General features: G+C 38.0%; 1 protein-coding gene across 1 annotated transcript in view; it reads right to left on the bottom strand.

Moving 5' to 3' along the window:
* Nucleotides 1–1,119: 1,119 nt before the first annotated feature.
* LOC101595094 (zinc finger protein 585B-like) overlaps nucleotides 1,120–21,343 on the bottom strand; it is an 88,190-nt gene continuing 67,966 nt past the window's right edge. Inside the window, exons 5-7 of the mRNA XM_045139736.1 lie at nucleotides 20,917–21,043; nucleotides 9,520–9,612; nucleotides 1,120–5,576 (exon numbers count right to left, since the gene is read on the bottom strand). Of these exons, the coding sequence (XP_044995671.1) occupies nucleotides 3,955–5,576; nucleotides 9,520–9,612; nucleotides 20,917–21,043 (1,842 nt within the window). The 3' untranslated portion in view covers nucleotides 1,120–3,954. The remainder of the gene's footprint in view (nucleotides 5,577–9,519; nucleotides 9,613–20,916; nucleotides 21,044–21,343) is intronic.

Below are 21,343 nucleotides of genomic sequence, written 5' to 3'. Positions count from 1 at the left end.
CAACTTATAGGTGGGAAGGAATTTATATGAAGCTAAAAGAAAGAGAAGTTCCATAACAGGAAAATAGGCTGCACTCTTTTCACAGGTCATTGCAAAGAGAAGGAACTGCAAGCACCATAAGGAAACTGAATCCAGTAATCCAGGCAGAGCTCCAGCACAGTGCATATATTTTATGATGGAAACAGATCCACCCTCAAACACACCTCAGGGCTGGACCCTAGGATCCATTCACAGTGACATGAAGTTACAAGCTTAAATAAAACTTCTATACCTATTGGGGGACATTGATCCTGTATCTGGATTATAGTCATCTGAATGTAATAAGTGATATTTTGAATGTATTCTGCATCAGCTTGCAAAGATTTTGTTTAAAATTTTTGCTCCTATGTTTAACAAATTGGCCTTAGAATGTCATCATTTGTTATAGACATGTTTAAATTATTAATAAAATCCCAGTTGTAGACATTGGGATGTTAGATGTATCTACACCAAGTCTTTCTCTGAACTTAAGAGCTCATCAACTCAGCTGGACAAACTAGATACTCATATCTGGGATTCCTTGTGTCCTCTTCCTTTTGCTGGAATTATACACATGAACAACCACAAATAGTAATTTTAATTGTTTCATTCATTTATTTTTTTATCTGGAGAGAGAGAGAATATGGGCAGGCCAGGACTTCTACCGGCTGCCAACAAATTCCAGATGCATGTGACATTCTGCATCTGAATTTATGTTGTGCTGGGGAATTGAACATTAGTCAGTGGGCTTTGCAGGAAAGTGGCTTTGTCACTGAGTCATTTCGCCAACCCCACAACTCCTATTTTTGTGTGGGTACTAGGGATCCAAAGTCAGGCTCTCATGCCTGCATGATATACACTTAACCCACATAACCATCTCCTTAGTCCTTTAAAACAGTTTTTATAATCATTTTTCAGATATCATTCTTACATGCATTACATGTTATGTCATGACATACATTAAATATTGAATAACCACTGGGCATAGTGGCACATGTCTTTAATTCTAGCACTCAGGAGGCAGAAATAGAAGAATCAGAGTTAGAGGCCAGTATGAGAATACATAGTGAATTCCAAGTCAGCACAAATTGAACAAAACAATGAGGCTAGAGGAGAAACTTTATTGTCAAACATCCAAATTATTCCCCTGCCCACATAAACTCATGACCATTTTATGATTACATATGTATTGTCTGACTTGAAAAATCTCCATAGTATTTAACAAATATAATATTATTCAAAACTCAAAAATCCATCATCTCAACTGGCATGACAGAAAGTCTATTAACTTTAAGCCTTATAGACTCAAGGTATAATTACTTATTTCCAACACATAATGACACAGAGAAAATATTTTCATTGCAAAAAGAAGGCATAACAAGGAAATACTGAAGCAATATAAATGAGAAAACAAACAGGACAAACATCAAATCTTGCAGCTTTACCTTAGGGACTGAAGCAAAAAAATTACCTAGTCTCCAAATGTAACTCCTCCAGACACGAATGCTAGCTTTATGGGAAAATCAAACTATGTCAGCATGAGCAGTATTCCTTGGCAGCAACTACCATAAAATCTGGCCACATTGAAACATTTTTCATCTTCATATCTCTATTTTTTACATGATAGGAATTCCACACAAGAACTTCAAAACTTCCCTTAGTTGGAAAGTGGCTATCTGAACATTGTATGCTTCCTGGCCCATCTTACATGCCTTTGTTTGACTTGCAAAAGCAATATGAGATGAGTGACAAAATTTATTAATATAGGAAGTCTGAAATATACTTGGAAGAACAATAATATCTTTAGTATTGTTATTATAGACTTTTCTATTTTCAAAATGACCAACACTACTTATACTGTTCTATCAGAAATGGAGATTCCTATCCTCAAAGATGGAAATCTCTTAATGAGTTGCAGATGCAGAAAAATGATGCTTGTATGTCTTCAAATTCAAAAGTTCTCAAATTTCCTCTGCCAGACAATAGATGATTCCTTTCAATTAAACATCCCTCCAATTGCAAGAACTGGTCAGAATACAACACATGGTTATTACACAAAATATTGTAAAAATTTCTTATGTCCCAAACGTTATTCTGAGTCTCACAAATCAATTCCAAAAAAAGAAAATCTACATGTTTTTAGAAGTTCACTGCAGGCAATTTCTGATGTAAAATTAGGACTAGTTTGCTTATGGGTTTTCTTTCTTTTATTGTCAAGATATATGGTCAGCGCTGGGGAAAAAACAAGTGAGTTGTTATTTTGTAAGATTTCTCAGTTGTACATATTTTCTCATGTGTGAAATGAAATATGAGTTCTGAGTGAAAAATGACCATGCATTCATTATATGTCAAACTCATAAACAATTTTGGAGGTCTATATTGGGAAAATTGGTACCTTTGGTAGCTTGTTCACATGTATAGGACTTTTGAATTTCATTATTTCTCTGCTGCATACTGAGAAGAGAAATGGAAACATCTTTATGCATTTTTTACATTCCCATGGCTTTTATCTAGTATAAGTACTGAGAGATATAACTTCCAGATCCAAGAGTTGTGACTACTGGCACAAAGCATTTCAACCTACAAAACTTTAATAAGGCTTATCATGTACAATAGTTCTCTGACACATGAGTTTTGACTTATGGAAGGAAGCTTTTTCACAAACATTGTATATGGTTTTTCACTTGTTTGAATTCTCTCATATTTGGCTATCAAAACATAGAAGAAATATTTTCAACATTCACTATATTCATATGATATTTAGGTTATATCAATTCTTTGATGCATAGTAGGTTGTGACTTGGAGATGAAGGCCTTTCCACAGTCATATGTCAACTCATCTGTATGCATTCTCTGATGCATAGTGAGCTGTGACTGAAAGACAAAAAGCTTTAACACACTGATTCTATTTGAATGGTTTCTCATCTGTGTAAATTCTCTGATGCACAGTCATCTGTAACTGGGAGATGAATGTATTTCCATAATTACATTCATATGCCTATTCACTATTGTAAAATTTGGTTTAATTTCCACAAGAAAATTTTCTCACATTTATTACATTCACTTGGTTCCTCACCTGTGTGAGTTCTCTTTATAATTAGTGACTTGTTACCTCAGGAAAAAAATTCCCACTTTCAGTACATTCATGTGATTTTTCTCTTGTCTACAATGGAGAGTGAGTTGTAACTTCTAGCAGAAAACTTCCTCACATTCATTACATTAATATGGAAAAAAATTCCCACTTTCAGTACATTCATGTGATTTTTCTCTTGTCTACAATGGAGAGTGAGTTGTAACTTCTAGCAGAAAACTTCCTCACATTCATTACATTAATATGATTTCTCACATATGAGTTCTCTTTTGCTTATCAAGGAAAAGCTTTTTCACATTCATTGCATGACTATAACTTCTCTTTTATATAAGATATCTGATGAATACTAATGGATAACACCTGGATGCTTCTTTTCCTACATTCATTACATTCATATGGCCACAAACTTATGTGACTTCTCTGATGAATAATGATTTGTGACTTCTAGCAGAAAGGCTTGCCACATTCATATGGCTTTTCACTTATATGAGTTTTCTTAGGAACTTGGAAATTAAGGCTTTCCCACATTAATATGGTTTGTCATGGTTTTCTGATGGACAGTGAGCTGTGACAGGGATATAAAAGCTTTTATACATTCATATGTTTTCTCACCTGTGTGAGTTTTCTGATGAACAGTGAACTGTGACTGGGAGGTGACTGAACTTCCAGATTGATTATATTCATGTGGTTTCTTTTCTATGTGAGTTTTCTAGTGCATAATGGGCTATGATTTCAAGATGAAAGCTTTCCCACACTCCGTGTATTCACATGGCTTCTCACTTCTATCTTCTCTGATGTGTTTAAAGATGTGGCATAGCAGTCAAATCTTTCCCACATTCATATGGCTACTCACCTGTATGAATTCTCTGATGATTATTAAGATCTGACTTGGAAAGTACAGTTCGGCCACATTCATTACATTGATAAGGCTTTTCACTTGTGTGCATTCTCTGATGCTTACTGAGCTGTGACTTAGATATGAAAGCTTTACCACATTCATTACATTGATATGGCTTCTCACCTGTGTGAGTTCTCTGATGCTTAGTGAGCTTTGACTTGGAGATGAAAGCTTTCCTACATTCAGTACATTCATATGGTTTTTCACCTGTGTGAGTTCTCTGATGCATAGTGAGATGTGACTTGGAGATAAAAGCTTTCCCACATTCAGTACATTCATATGGCTTCTCACCTGTGTGAGTTCTCTGATGCATAGTAACATAAGACTTGCAGATGAAGCCTTTACCACATTTAGTACATTTATATGTTTTCTCACCAGTATGAATTCCCTGATGTTTCTTAAGATCTGAACTTGCAAAAAAAGCTTTCCCACATTCATTACATTGATATGGCTTCTCACCTGTATGAGTTCTTTGGTGTACAGTGAGCTTTGATTTGGAAATGAAGGCTTTCTCACATTCAGTACATTCATATGGCTTTTCTCCTGTGTGATTTCTGTGATGCTTATTAAGATCTGACTTGGTAATAAAAGCTTTCCCACATGCAGTGCACTCATATGGCTTTATACCTGTGTGAGTTCTCTGATGCATAGTGAGTTGTGACTTGGAGATGAAAGCTTTCCCACATTCAGTACATTCATATGGCTTTTCACCTGTGTGAGTTCTCTGATGCATAGTGAGATGCGACTTGGAGACATAGGCTTTACCACATGAAGTACATTCATATGGCTTTTCACCTGTGTGATTTCTATGATGCTTATTAAGATATGACTTGGTAATGAAAGTTTTCCCACAAGCAGTACATACATATGGCCTTTCACCTGTGTGAGTTCTCTGATGTATATTGAGTTGTGACTTTGAGATAAAGGCTTTCTCACATTTAGTACATTCATATGGCTTCTCACCTGTGTGAGTTCTCTGATGCACAGTGAGATCTGACTGGAAGATGAAGCTTTTCCCACATTTAGCACACTCATATGGCTTCTCACCTGTATGAATTCTCTGATGCTTCTTAAGATCTGACTTTGCAAGAAAAGCTCTTCCACATTCATTACATTGATAAGGTTTCTCACCTGTATGAATTTTCTGATGTGTAGTGAGCTTTGACTTGGAGATGAAAGCTTTTCCACATTCAGTGCATTCATATGGCTTTTCACCTGTGTGAGTTCTCTGGTGTATAGTGAGATGTGACTTGGAGATGGAGGCTTTCCCACATTCAGTACATTCATAATGCTTCTCACCTGTATGAGGTCTCTGATGCACAGTAAGTTGTGACTGGGAGACGAAAGTTTTCCCAACTTCAACACATTCATATCGCTTCTCACCTGTATGAGTACTCTGATGCTTAGTGAGCTGTGACTTGTAGATCAAAGTTGTCCCACATTCATAGAGCTTATTACCTGTGTTTGTTCCTTGATGACAAGTGTGATGTAACTTGTGGTAAACAGCATTCTGGCACTGCTTAAAATCATCATTCTTTTTCCAGTACATTTTCTGTTCACTTTTTAATACTGAGAAATTAAAAAAAAAACTTATTACATTCCTAATATTAAGTAAAAAAAAAAAACTGACTTACAAGAACTTCCTAGTATTTGGGTAAGACATTATATTTTTTAAAAAGTTAGCTCACAATAATTACATTAATACTACTTTTCAGTTGACTTCTTTACTATTCTCTATGCTTGACATGAGACATTGTCGTATATAGTGAAGTGTAAATTCAGACAATGTTTTCCAATATTCACACATATATTGGAGATCTCTAAGAGAGTTTACATTTGTTTGTTGTTTTTCTTGCCTCCTCAATAGATTCTTGTCTAATTATTCTGACAGCAGCAACTATCTCTTGCACTAGGTTTATTCAAGAATTTAATTTTCAGCTAGAGAGAAGGCTTATCAGTTAGGGTGCTTGCCTGCAAAGCCTAAGGTCCCATGTTCAACTATCTACATCCCACATAAGTCAGATACAGAAAGGTGAGGCAAGCACAAAGTTGCACATGCCCAATAAGTGGCACAAGCATCTAGAGTTTGATTTCAGTGACTGAGGACCTGGTACACCAATTTTCTCTCCTCCTCTCTGTCTCTCTCTCCAAACTTTAAAAGAAAAAATAATTTAATCCTAGCACTCGGGAGGCAGAGGTAGGAGGATTGCAAATGAGTTCAGGCCACTCTGAGATGACACAGTTAATTCCAGGTCATCCTGGATCAGAGTGAGACCCTACCTTGAAAAAAAAAAAAGAATTTAACTTTCAGTGAAAAAACATGGGTATGAAGATTACCTTTTTTTTCCACTCGCAGTTCCTTGCCTAAGTGTTTACACATCATTTTATTACATGTTTACTACAGATGTTTGGCTTATGTATGATGACTAGTGCAGAATTCTACAATAACAAAGTACATGGGGTTTTTTGTTTGTTTGTTTCTAGTCTCTTCCCTACCAACTTTCTCCATGGATCATATTCATGACAGTTTTTGTTTTTTGTGTTTGTTTCTTATATGTTTATAGGTTAATATGTGTTTGCAAGCTTCGAAAGGTGTGTTACTAAATTCATGTTTACAGACAACAGGTCAAACCTGGGAGTAAATCATTGCCTTTGACCTTGTTTGACAGTGCCTTCTGTTGTAAACTACTATGTATGCCATGATTATGGCCTATGACATTTGAGGGATTTCAGTGTTCTAGTTTACTATGGGTATCCTAACTTATAACTATGCAAAAAGCACATTAGCCCACTGAATTATCTCCCTAGCCAATATTGGGTATAATAATGAATGTGAACATGATTATTTGATATTTTTCAATTACTGGTATCTAATGATAATAGTAACTGAACAGTGTTTTCAATAATTGTTATTATGGATGAAGGAAAAAGGGAGAATGAAGATAGCAAAAAAAAAAAAAAAGGGCTGCATAAGAAAAACAAAAACAAACCACACTAGAATATGAAAGCAAAATAACAGTAACTAAAACATATAAGATTAAAATAAAACATGAAGAAGCTATTACAACTGATAGGCTAGCTTCATGGCATTGATGATACATGGCTTAGCCACACTAAAAGCTGCCTTTCCTCTCTAACCTGTAAAGAGGTGATTAAGTTTCCCTTGATGGAGACGCACTGTATATGCGTGTTTATCATGGGGCTTGGTACACTGGGTCATCGTGTGTTTTCGTGGTCTACTTTTTTTTTTTTTGTATTCAAAATTTTACTGAAGACAACAGACCCCCTTCTGGTTTTCTTTTTCTCAACTGTGAATTGTCCTTATTTGTAACTTTTTGCTTTCAATAAAATCTTTGACTTGGATAAGGAAGGGAAAAAAAATAAAATAAAATAAAAAAAAAAAATAAAACATGAAAAGCATCACAATATGAAATAAAGTGAAGGGCTGGAGAGATGGCTTAGTGGTTAAGCGCTTGCCTGTGAAGCCTAAGGACCCCGATTCGAGGCTCAGTTCCCCAGGTCCCACGTTAGCCAGATGCACAAGGGGGCGCATGCGTCTGGAGTTCGTTTGCAGTGGCTGGAAGCCCTGGCGTGCCCATTCTATCTCTCTCCCTCTATCTGTCTTTCTCCCTGTGTCTGTCACTCTCAAATAAATAAATAAAAAATGAACAAAAAATATTAAAAAAAAAAAAGAAATAAAGTGAAAACAAAGTATCAATGTTGAAAAATAAAGAAAAAGGAACAAATTGGAAAACACCTATATTTCTCCTCCAACTGGTCGCAAGTAATGGTGTTTCATCTGTAGATGGAAATTGGTGGTATTATATGCACATGGATGAACCCATAAGCAAGGTCAATGGCAGGTCTGCACTCAAATAAAAATATTTTTTCATATAAAAGTCACTGGAGAGCCTTGAGATTTATATAACAGAGTCCAACATTTACTCCCATACAAGCAAAAATATTAGGCATCTCCATTGTGTAGCACACAATGAAAAACCAGAAAAATTGACTCTTAGCTCAATTCAGGGAATTAAGTACCCAAGCAAGAACCAACTACATGTGATAAGGGGAAGGATACACCCATGTAATTGACCTGGGATCAAAATTTAGATCCACATTACAACTAAACATGTGAAGCTATAATGAATGTCTAAAGGCCAAACAACATAATCAATAACATTCCCTATTTTTGAACACCACGCAATGTGAATGACTCTTCACCTTGAAGGGTGCAACCACTAAACACTTCCTTCCTTGGGCTCCCTAATGCAAAAGTTGATTAGAAATTCTACATTTAACCCTATCGGATCAAGTATTTCTTCTTGGGTCCTTGGGTCCATATCTCACATATAAATATTCAGTGTGTCCAGACTCCGTAGATTATCCATGCTTTCAGGTTTCAAAAAATTCAAATGTTTTCTTATAACATTTTTATAAAGTTAGTCTGCTGTTACAGATTGAGGGACAACACATTGATCTGAATCTCTAGTATTAACCCTTGCAAGAGATACATATTTCTACTAACATTCAGATACCACTGTTTTGGTACAAGAGCTCTTTCTACTGTTTGGTATTATGTTGTACCTGTGGCTTTACCTTGTATTTTCATCTACAACATGACAATGGAATATTTCCTACTTTTCTTTGCACTCTTATGGAGGTTTCCTTCCCTTCAAAGCCCCAAATGCTCTTTTTAAATCTGTGATACACTTCTTATCATTCACAAATCCAGTATATTCTTTTGTCACTTACATTCTTATCATGGACAATTCACAAAAGGATACTAATCCCTTATCATGGAATCTCTGAGGCTCTCTTTTCTCACTTCTAATAGATGACTGTAAATATATTTATATTAAATACTCTCTTTTTGTCAGCATTTTAATCACAACCACCATTATGGAATTGTATACTTGAATAAATACATTTCTTCCTTAAGGTGTCCCTTCTAAGAATTTTGTCACAACAGATAAATTGACTAACAGGACTCTTATATTGAAACAACAAAAAATGGACAAGTGAGAATTTAGGTACACATCTAACATGTAGTATTTTCCAAGACCACCTGTATATGGAATTAAACTTTGGAATGCACAAAAAAAGTTCTTCAGCAAAGTATGGTGGCACATGCCTTTAATCACAGTACTTAGGAGGCTAGGGTAGGAAGACTGCCATGAGTTTGAGACCACAATGAAACTACATAGTATTTCAGATTGAGTTGGACTGAGCTGGAGTGAGACTCTACCTGGAAAAAACAAGGAAGGAAGGAAGGACAGAAGGACGGAAGGACGGAAGGACGGAAGGACGGAAGGAAGGAAGGAAGGAAGGAAGGAAGGAAGGAAGGAAGGAAGGAAGAAAGGAAAAAGAAAGAAGTTCTTCAATGGCAGAAACTGGGTCATGCTTTATCCATGTCATAACTTGTCTGATTCACAATAATATCATTTATCCTAACAAATTCTGATGAGTTCTCATCTCACTGGCCTATGTTACACAGTATGCATTTACTTGCCTGGAAACCTCTGAATTGAGCCTTCTACTACACTCCATGGTGCAAATCCATGTTCCAACTTGAAGATCAAATCTGGTTTGGTCATACAGTTCCCTGTAATTGGGAAATAATGTACAGATTCTGTCAATGTGTTATATCAAGTGGACTCCTGTAACAGCTGCATTTCTACAAGTCATCTCTAGTAGGTGAACTGCAAATTTATACTCCTCGTGTTCATTAGAGTATTTCCCTAAAGTGACATCGAAAATATCTTCTGCAAGGGATGTAGAACAGCATGATATATAACACAATGTTGTTTTTTCTTTTAAAGATATGGACTAACTCAAGCCCAGGTTGGCCAAGAACAGATGCTGTAGCCTCAGGCTGTCCTCATACTCATGGAGATCTTTCTACCTCAGCTTCCCACATCATAGGACCAAAAGTGTGTGCCACAATACCCAGCTTAAAACAATTATTTAAAACATAAATAAATAGAGCATAATGTAGGGGGAGTATAATGAAACTAGAAAGATAAATGGCATTTATAATAGGTGGAACAAAGAGAGAGTGGTCATAAAAAGAACAAGAGAGAAAGATCGTGGGAGAAGAATTCAACTAAAGAAACGAATATAAAAAAAGTAAAACAGCAAACAGGATTCACAAATAAATTGATAAGGAACAGAAAGAAAATAACCTTAGTCAAATTAAGAAACGGGAAAAAATATAAGAAAGGAATGATCTTTGGATGTATAAGAATTGCCCTTAAGTAACTGAATGTATATAAAAACCATGTTCCAGAGTAAAGCAAATAAAATACAAATAATTTCCATGAAATAAGATTCTATTATGGGAACAAAAGCTCACAAGAATTTTAACATATTTGAACAGCAAATTCAAAAGGAAAACCAAAAACCAGTGGGAAAAGAAAGAACTTAAGAGATGTAGAAAATACACAGACGAAATATCCAAAGTACAGATCCAGTAATAATTTGAAGAATACAGGTGCAAAATTCTTGAATGTAATAGAAAATAATGAGAAACAGCACATAAAAAATATTATACAGTATAACTAGAATGATGGCTCAGCAGGTAAATATTGTTCCTCTATAAGCATGTGGTACTGAAGGCCCCTGAGTTCAATTTTCTAGAGCCAATGGAAACTGCAAGACCATGCAGGCCTACAACCACAAGTCATGTAGGGTTGTAGAGACCCAAAAAATCTTTGAATCCCTGCAAGCTCTGCAATCAGGAACAGGAGGCTTAGGCAAAAAATAAGAATAATGCCAGATAGACATGGAACAGATAATATCAGTGAGTTCAGAGATGCACAGGACAGCAACTGCCACATGTTCTCCCTCAGGTGTGAGTCCTAAACTGGAACAGCTTGAGTTCCATGCATACCTGACAAGAAACTCAAGTGACAGATAAGAGGAATGTAAGGGTTGGGAAAAAGGGAACAGGAAGGCAGGAGAAGATATACACAAGACAATATACAAAGTGAATTGGTATTATAGAAACCTTCCTACTGGATAGCAACAAAAAGATAAAACCCTCAATAGGAGCATGGAGAGATGTCTGGTAAGAAGGGCCCTGGAGAGAGTGAGTTAAAGCTTTACCCAAAAACATTTGCCTCTGGATTGTACCTCCCAGTACCAGACATTGGTTACAAATCACATTAAGCTGTTGATCAGAGTGACACACAAAGTCCCCAAAACAAGACAAGTTTTTGTTGAGGCAATTGATTACCCACCTGAGGGAAAAGAAAAGATCATATTGCTAAAGACACTGCATGCTGTGAATGTAGAACATCAAGCAATCCAGCTGAATCTGGAAGCAATTTGCCAGATGGTTAGCCTGTATAGTGCTAAAAAGCACTACACGAGATGCTGAGGGAAAAGTGCCAACAATGTTGTGAGAAAGCAGGACAACCTTCTATATGAAAGCAGTGAACCAAAGAAGATTTACATATTTGTACAATAGTGGCCCCCAGTCTAGGTGGGTAAACAATAGCTCTCTGGTTGGCTATAAAATCTGCTCAGTGGAAAGGAATCTATAGCTGGAACTGGGAACCAAGTCAGAATCCTATGGAGACCAAGATTATGGACCCCAGTGAAAAGCTCCCACTAGTCTTTGGCCAAAAGTGTGGCCACTCTGATCAAAACCTCTCTAAATTAACAATGTTTATCCCCGGTAACTTATTCTGATCTCTTTCTCCATTGGAGAATCTGTTTTTATTTTTCAGATAGTAGCAAGAATTGAGGACAAACAAAATCTATCAATAAAACAAGAACAGAGAGTTGACTCTGTGTCAGATGAACCACCCGTAGCACGGCAACTAGGACCAGGTGAAGCCACAGTGGAAATGACAAGATGCGCACAAGCACTGCTTCGTAGCAAGCCTGACAATCTGCACCAGGGTGATGTAGACAGACACAGAGGATGCTGAAAATGCACCAGAGCAGAAGCCCAGAATCTGATGAGAGCTCAGCGCTAAAGAAGACTTAAAAGTATATGCACCAAAGCTCACAGAATTTTGCAGAATAGGTGGAAATAATGTAAAAGCCACAGGGTAGGAAAGAGGCAATGCCCCCCACACCCACAAGGACTGATTACTACTTTCACAACTTATAACTGACAACTACATGGTGAATACTAGCAACCCCACTAAGGAAGGCCCTCAGTGGAGTGGGGTATGGGAGAAAGATAATCATCATACCAACACATGATGTGTCCACACCAAGTTTCTACTTAATAAGAAAATGTTACACAGAGATGCTGTTACTCATTGTATTTTGAGCTACTCTAAAACAGACTGTATATATAAACTCATAAATAAAACAATCTGGAGCAAACTCATTAATAAAACTACATGAATTATCTTGCTCTATCATGCTGGAAATAAGTACCAGGATGATAATCTAATAAAAATTGATGTGTTCATGGTGTGCTAATCTTCAAAATTGTAAAACATTTTCCCAAATTCCAACTCAAGAAATTTATGCTACAAAAACAGGCAGAGGCTGTGAGGTGGAGCCCCGTTCTACCACTAATGACTCAACCTTGGGCAAGTAACACATCGCATAAGCCTTGGTTTTCTCATCTGTAAGAAGCAAATAGTAAGAGTGCATTCAGCATAAAGTACCTGTGCATATTAAGTGAATACATCATATACTGGGTAGTTAAGTGCTCCATGACTGTAGCCAACTTTGTAATGGGAAGATAATTGTAGTGTAAGAATAAATAAACAGCTTTAATGAGGTACTTGCCTTTACAAGCATTACTAGAGATGTTCAATTCACTGAATCTTTGTTGCAGAGTATTGGGATTACTAGAACGATATGCCCTGAAAACTACTCAGTCAATAATTATAATAAATACATACATATTAAAAAAAAGAATAAGGTCAGTGGAAGAACAATGGAGGAGGCCACTGATGCTCCACTCTTGCCACTACAGGTAACTGAACAACAGCAGAGGAAAGTACACATGGCTTGGTAAAGGCATATGCATGTGGACCCACCACATAAACACTGCAGAAACACACACTTCATGCACACACACAAGCAAAAAGAAAATTCAATCATGAAAAATATGGCTCAGAGCACGGATATAAGCATCACCATAAGAAAATTTATATGTACAAATCAATGATTCTCTATGATAAACTGCACAATCGCCTAATAGTAATTTTACAAAATTCATTTTCATCTTCAGAAAATTCCTTGATACATGGCTCAGTAGAGCACTCTTCCAGGATGCTTGAAGTGCTAGGTTCAATTCAAAACACAAAGAAAAAGATAACGACTTAGCCTAAGACATACAAAAAGGGCAACAAAGTCCATACAAATCACAAGCAAGACAAAAAAATATCCTTGTTTGTAGGTCAAATAGCTATATAGAGAAAAAAGACTCTAAAGAGAAATGGAGTCAGGCGTGGTGGCACACATCTTTACCAAAAACATGTGGATACCTGATGTAGGAGAATCACTAAGATTTTGAGACCAGTCTTGGCTACAGAGTGCATTTCAGGAAAACCTAGGATAGAGTGAGATCCAGTCTTCAAATAAACAGAAAAAATATTTAAAAGGGTGGCATGAACATAACTGTAGAGCATTATGTGAGGTAGAATAACTATTTCTTCTGGTTTTGAAATGACTGTCATCATTTTAATCAAAGCAGCTCTACTGACCTCCAAGAGACTTTCAATACAGTCATACCAATGACATACAAAATGCTGAAACAGAAGTAGAGGAGACTTCCAGGTACAGTGGCCGCAAAGAAATCACACTAATCCAGCCTAGGGAGGGAATTGAGCTAAACCACAGAAAAATACACTCTTCATCTTAAAAGTGAAGGTGTATAGACTTTTATCTGCCACAGAGGAGAAGCAGGAGTCATTATGGTCTATCAGAAAGGACTAAATTGGCCAGAATCCCACTGCGGAACTAACAGACCTCAACAATGGGACACATGCGAATCCGCACTCTCACTCAGCACCCAGATACAGGAGCCAAGACCAAACAAACTCATCATCTTCCTTGCAAAGTCAAGAAATCTGAAGGGAAGACAGCAGGACACAAGCCAGAGGCTGAGAAATTCCACTACAACTCAGGCTTCATGCACTCTCCCATCCCCACACAACAGAAGCATGACCCTCATGAGAATGCATTCAGCTGACAGTGGCAGTACATCCTGCACAGCTGATCAGACCACCAGATTCACAGCACAACATGGAGGAATCGAGGTGAGCACTCAGCATCGGAGAGATTATAAGCCAATCCGAAAGGTAATGAGGCCGACTGACAAAAAAGCAAGTACATAGGCCTGCACCAGAACTGTTAATCTCTCTTTCTATGTCAGGCCAGGTTATGGGTTACACATTCTTGGTTGGATTTACCATTCTCAGTTAAACTGTATTTGGGGGGTGACTACTGTGGCCTTTAATGCTTTCAGACTCATAAGGCCTTTGTCCTTTTCTTTTGTCATTATTGGAGGAAGGGTCTGATTCAGACCCAGGCTGAACTGGAACTCATTTCAGAACAAAAATCTCAACCTCCTAGCTGAAAGGATTAAGGGTGTAGAGCACCACACACCCTTAGAGTTTGTGGCTTTATGAGGTTATCTGTTTGTTTCAATCCCCACACTTGCATACTCTGTGCTGGTTTTTATTGAATGTGTATATTGCTCAGTTGAGTTATAGAATTTGCCAGTAAAATACTCCACCCAGCCTACAGGAATACTTAAATAGCAGGAAAACTCAACACCTAGGATTACTTCTGTGGGTGGACTGGAGAAGAAGAGCCACACTTGACACCTTAAATTCCTACTCTTAAGGCATATGAAGTTTGACTTCCAAACCTAAAAGCAATGCAGATTATAACCCAAACAACAAAAACAAGGTTGGTGGTATCACCATATGCAAATTTAAGCTATTTACAAAGCCACAGTAACAAAAATAGCAGCAACTGGCACAAAGTCAAAATGTAGATCAAGGAAAAAGCATAGAGAACCCAAGCCGGGCATGGTGGTGCACGCCTTTAATCCCAGCACTTGGGAGGCAGAGATAGGAGAATCACCATGAGTTCGAGGCCACCCTGAGACTACATGGTTAATTCCAGGTCAACCTGGACCAGAGTGAGACCCTACCTCAAAAAAAAATAAAATAAAAATAAAAATAAAAAAGAATAGAGAACCCAGATGTTAATGTTATTCCAGGCAGTGATAGCCATATGATTTTTGATAAAATTGCCAAAAAATACTCATTGGAGAAAATGTAGCCTCTTCAACAAGTGGTGCTGGGAAAACTGAATATCTATATGTAGATGGATGTAAATAGATCCTTGTCTGTCTCCATGCACAAGAATCAAGTCCAAGTGGATGAGGGACCTTAATATCAGACCTGAAACTGTGAAATTGCTAGAGGAAAAGGTAGGGAAAACTCTTCAACATATTGGCATAGGCAATGACTTTCTGAATATAACCCCAACTGCTCAGAAAATAAAACTTCTCTTCACCATGTTATAATTGAACTACTAACACACAAACCAAAGAAAATATATTGAAAGCAGTTAAAGAGAAAAAGCAAGTCACCTACAAACGCAAGCCTATTAGAATGACTGCAGATTACTCAACACAAACTTGGGCTTGGAATGACAGATTCCAAGTGCTGAAAGATAACAACTGTCAACCAAGATTACTTCATCCTGCAAAGCTATCTATCCAAATTGATGGAGAAATAAGGACATTCCACAACAAAAACTAGCTAAAGGAATTTATGACAACTAAAACATATGCAAATCAATAAATGTAATACATACATAAATGGAGTGAAGGACAAAAAAAACACATGATCATCTCAATAGAATCGAGCCTTGAACCAGGGTCCTTAGGTTTCACAGGGAAGCGCTTAACCACTAAGCCATCTCTCCAGCCCCCAAATCCAACATCTCTTTATGGTAAAATTCCTACAGATACTGGGAATAGAAGGAACATATCTCAACATAATAAAAGCTATTTATGACAAACCTACTGAAAATGTAATTAAAAGCCTATGGCAGAGGAGGTCATGAGCCTTATGAGTATAAAGCATGTTCTTTTCTGGCTAAATGTATATATTATTCTCACCAACTTGCCCTGAAAGCACTACACTTAATGTTCATATACAAATGCTACTCTCACTTCTGGTTAGAGAAGCTTCTCTTTTCAGATGGTGATGACCACTAGGATGACCCAAAAGGCAAGACAGTGCTGAGAAGAAGGGACAGAGAAGTGTCCAGCACCCTCCAAGGCTCAGGGTCCATTGCAGAAGAACTAGTGCAAAGAATGTCCAGACAGAAATTCGCCTTGATATCCATGACCTCACAGTGGCGAGAAATACCTTCACAAGACCCTCATAATAGGAGAAAAAGCCGGGCGTGGTGGCGCACGCCTTTAATCCCAGCACTCGGGAGGCAGAGGTAGGAGGATTGCCATGAGTTCAAGGCCACCCTGAGATGACAGAGTTAATTCCAGGTCAGCCTGGACCAGAGTGAGACCCTACCTCGAGAAAAAAAAAAAAAGGAGAAAAAGATGATGACATCAAGATAAAAGAGAAACTAATGGAGAGAGGGAGGAGATAAGATGGAGAGTGGCAGTGTTAAGGGGAAAGAGGGTAAGGGAGGAAATTATCATGGTTTATCATAGGTAAATGTAGATGTCTTTTAAAAAAAGAATGCTGCAACAGGACTTCTGGTCAAGACGCTATCTGTCTAATCATGTGTCACCTCACAGGGAAGGAAAGGCAAGATCAGTGGGGTATTTAGGGTCTGCAGATCCTGGCAGACCTCTACTGGGAGTATGTCGAGGAGCAAAGTGGGAAATCTGCTGATTCCCACACTCTTGGAGAGCCCACAAAGGACAAAGATACGGAGAAAGAAATTAGCAACACTGTCCCTTTTTATAACAATAACAATGATAATAAAAATAATAAAATACCTCAGAATAACATAAACCAAGGATGTGAAATAATTTTATAATGAAAACATAAAAACACTCAAGAAAGAAATTCAGGAGGACTTGAAGAAATAGAAAAACCTCGCATGCTCCTGAAGAGGCAGATATAACATTGTGAAAATGGCAATTTTACCCAAAGCAATATACAGATTTAATTTAATAACAATAAAAATGTCAACATTTTTGTTCATACAGAAAGAAAAATGACTTCAAAATTCTTATGGAAAGGCAGCAGGCCTTGGCTATCCAAGTATAACCTCAGCAAAAGAAAAACCTCTGGAGGCATCACCATACCTGATCTAAAGTTATATTACAAAGCCACAGTAACAAAAACAGCATGGTACTGGCAAAAAAAAAAAAAAAAAAAAAGGACTATAGAACAATGGAACAGAATGAAGACCTGGACTTTGGGTCAAGTAACTACAGATACCTGATATTTGACAAGGCCCTAATAATGCAGACTGGAAAAAAGACAGCATCTTCAACAAATGTTGTTGGACAAACTATATAACCATGTGCACAAAAATGAAACTAGACCTACACATCTCACCATGCACAAAAATCAAGTCCAAATGAATCAAACACCTCACTACAAGACCAGAAACTGTGCTACTACTGGGGAAAAAAATAGGAACTTTCCAAAAGTGGAAAAAGACTTCCTGGATGAAACCCCAGTAGCTCAGGAACTTTAAAAAAAAAAAAAATCACTCAACTACTGGGATCTCAGGAAGCTGAAAAGTTTCTTCACAGACAGTAAGCAGAGCCAACAGATTACCCACATAATGGGAAAAAAGTTTTGCTGGCTATACAACTGAGAAAGGACTAATTTCTAGAACCTACAAAGAACTCAAAAATCTACACAATAAAAAATCAAACAACCCATTCAAAAAGTGGGGCAGAGAACTGCACAGGGAGCTCTCAGAGGAAGAAATTCAAATGCAAACACACACATAAGAAACATCCCTAACCATCAGGGAAATGCAAATTAAAACAACTGTGAGATTTCACCTTACCCCAGTAAGGATAGAAAACGTTAAAAAAAATCAAATGAGTTTGGTTATCGTGATCTGCTTCTTGTAGGCTTGAGTTTGGTTATTTGAATCTTCTCTGTGTCTCCAATATCAAGCTCCCATCAATCGTGGGCTATAAGAGGGCCTACAGCTATTAAATTATCTCTATCCCATTTATCTGGTACTGACTTCACTCTTTTTTTTTTTTGGTTTTTTAAGGTAGGGTCTCACTCTAGCTCAGGCTGACCTGGAACTCACTATGTAGTCTCAGGATGGCTTCAAACTTACGGTGATCCTCCTACCTTTGCCTCCCGAGTGCTGGGATTAAAGGCGTGTGCCACCACGCCTGGCTTTGACTTCACTCTTCATTGGAGAATTTCCTTCTGTTTTTCAGATGGACACAGAAGCTGAGGAGAGAATCAGCCCATCACAATTTACCAGGGCCCCAACTGAAACCATAGAGTAATTGGGGAAATGAGCCAGAGTGCTGCTCTCTAGGTAAACCTGGTATCAGCCCAAGGGTGAAGGAAAGAGACAGAGGACACTCAACTCCTATTAAACCAGATATCCAGAGACATAGAGAATCCCAAGACCTCATCACTGAAGTAGACCTAAAATGAATACAACATGGCTCAGGAAAATTTGCAGAAGAGGGGTGAAAAGATTGTTAGAGCCACAAGTTGGGACATTATGCACAGAGACATTGGCTCTGCCCCATAACTGATGGCCAACTCCACAATGCATGACCCACATTCCTCAACAAGGAGAATCCCTTCTGAGGGAGGAGGACAGGGAGGAGGCTAACAATGATACCAATACGGCTGTATACACACTGTGTATGTAACTAATATAAAAATCAAATGAAAACAAATGTTGGTGAGCATGTGAAGTAATAGGAACCCTTATTCACTGCTAGTGGGAATGTCAGATGGTATAACCATTATGGAAAGCAATATAGAGGCTCCTCAAAAGGTTGACAATAGAGTTACCAACAAACCCAGTTTATTCACTTACTGGGAATATATCCTTAAGCCCCATGCCTCAGTTCAGAGATATTTGCTCAACCATGTTTGTAGCTGCTCATTTAATTCATAATAGCCAAGAACTGGAATTAACCCAGAAGTCCATAATTAGACAAATGGATAACCAAGATGTGGTATACCTAAACGACCTTGGGCTACAAGAGAGCCTACACCTATTAAATTCTCTCTAAACTAATAACGGTTATTCCATTTATCCAGTGCTGACTTCACCCTCCATTGGAGAATTTGCTTCTCTTTTTCAGATGGACATAGAACCTGAAGAGAAAATCAGCCTGTGGTGGTTTGATTCAGGTGTCCCCCATAAACATAGTTGTTCTTAATGCTAGGTTCCCAGCTGATGTAAATTTGGGAATTAATGTCTCCTGTAGGGAGTGTATAGTTGAGGGTGGGTTTATGGGTATTATAGCCAGTTTCCCCATGCCAATGTTTGGCACACTCTTCTGTTGCTATTGTCCATGTTATATTGGCCAGGTGGTGATGTCCACCCTCTGCTCATGCCATCATTTTCCCTTGCCATCATGGAGCTTCCCCTTGAGCCTGTAAGCCAAAATAAACCTCTTTTTTTCCCACAAGCTGCGCTTGGTTGGGTGATTTCTACCAGCAATGCAAACCTGAGTGCAACACAGCCCATCTTGCCTCAATAGAGCCCCAGATGAAACCATAGAGTAATTAAGGAAATGAGCAAGAGTGCTGCTTTCTTGTGAACCTGCTATCAGCACAAGTGTGAAGGAGATAGACAAAGAGGACACTCAACTCCTACCAAACCAGTGATCCAGAGACACAGAGGCTCCCAAGAGCTCATCACTGAAGAAGACCTAAAACAAGCCCAAATTGGCTCAGGGAAATTCCCAGGAGAGGGGGCAGAAAGATTGTTAGAGCCATGACTTGGGACATTATGCACAGAGACATTTCCTCTTCCTCACAGCTGATGGCCACCCACACAATGTACAACCCACAATCCCATGGGGATAACTGCCATCCCCAACAAGGAGGGGCCCTGTGGGGGGGGGGACACGCAGGGATGAGGGTATGTATTGTACCAACATGTGCCATTTACACACTGAGTATGTACATAACTAATAATAAAAAAAGAATGCTGCCACAGTTACATATGTCTATGATAATGGAAATAGACTATCGGCACTCAACAACCAGAAATAAATGCCATAAGTTTCTCACTTGATATTCCAGTTGGCAATGTGTAGATAACAGCTAAAAGCTGATAAGGATTTTGAATTTTTAGTACTACAAATGTGTATCATAGAAGCCTTTCCATTTCAAGCAACCCAACAAACTCCTTTACCAAGACAGAATTTAAGACTTTTTCTACTGGGCTATCAAATCCCTCTATAATTGGAGTGAACAGATGTTCACTTCTTCCCAGAAAAGCCAAGAGATAGAAATAAAATATGAAAAACACAAAAACAAATATCATGCATGTTCTCATTTTACTTGCAAGTCCAAGTTTACACAATAGAGGTAGAAACCAAAACAAGTAATTAGAATGTGGGAAATGAATAGGAGAAAAGGGATAGAATGAGCATGGTTAGAATTAACTGGGTGCATTTAGAAGAAATGACTCTTTATGTTCTGTAACACAGCAGTAATTTAATATGCATCTAGCAACACTTATTTAAATATTTAAATTAGCCACAAGACTTTTTTGTGATTTCCTTATAAGCAGTGCCTGATCTGACACGCTCTGGTCATTATATATGTGTGTACAGCAAAGCCATACTGTTCTATATAATATGTTTCTTTAAGTATGTGAGTTTAAGAGTACAATATCAAAACAATACTAAACATTAGTAATGATACTTATCAACCAAAAGGAAAGTAATTGCTATGCAGAGACTCAGGGAAGTTTAGCTCACCCAAGAGCATCAGGCTGGTGTAGTTCTCCAGCATCACATCTCTGTAGAGCTTGCGCTGAACAGCATCCAGGTGCTGCCACTCTTGCCAGGTAAAGTCCACAGCAACGTCTTCAAATGACACAAACTCCTGTAACAACATATGTCTCTTCAAACCAAGACTACAAAAGAGGGAATATCAAATTGGACTTCACACTTCTATATGTATCTTGGCAGAGACTTAATTCAATAAGCTGGAAACTCTCCTTGGCTTCTCCATTCCATAATACCAAGTGGGCTTCCAGTTTGTTAATCCAGGCAGGAATAAAGCAGACTGGAAGAATAGGACAATTCTTCAGCATTCAGACCCCTTCAAAAGAGTCAACATTCTTCCTCCTGTTCCAATGCAGGTCAGCTGGCAGACAGCTTCAGGTTCACTGAGATGAACTTC

The sequence above is a fragment of the Jaculus jaculus genome, chromosome 23 (genome assembly GCF_020740685.1).
Source record: "Jaculus jaculus isolate mJacJac1 chromosome 23, mJacJac1.mat.Y.cur, whole genome shotgun sequence".
Lineage (NCBI taxonomy): Eukaryota > Metazoa > Chordata > Mammalia > Rodentia > Dipodidae > Jaculus > Jaculus jaculus.
This window is presented reverse-complemented; position numbering and strand designations above follow the sequence as displayed.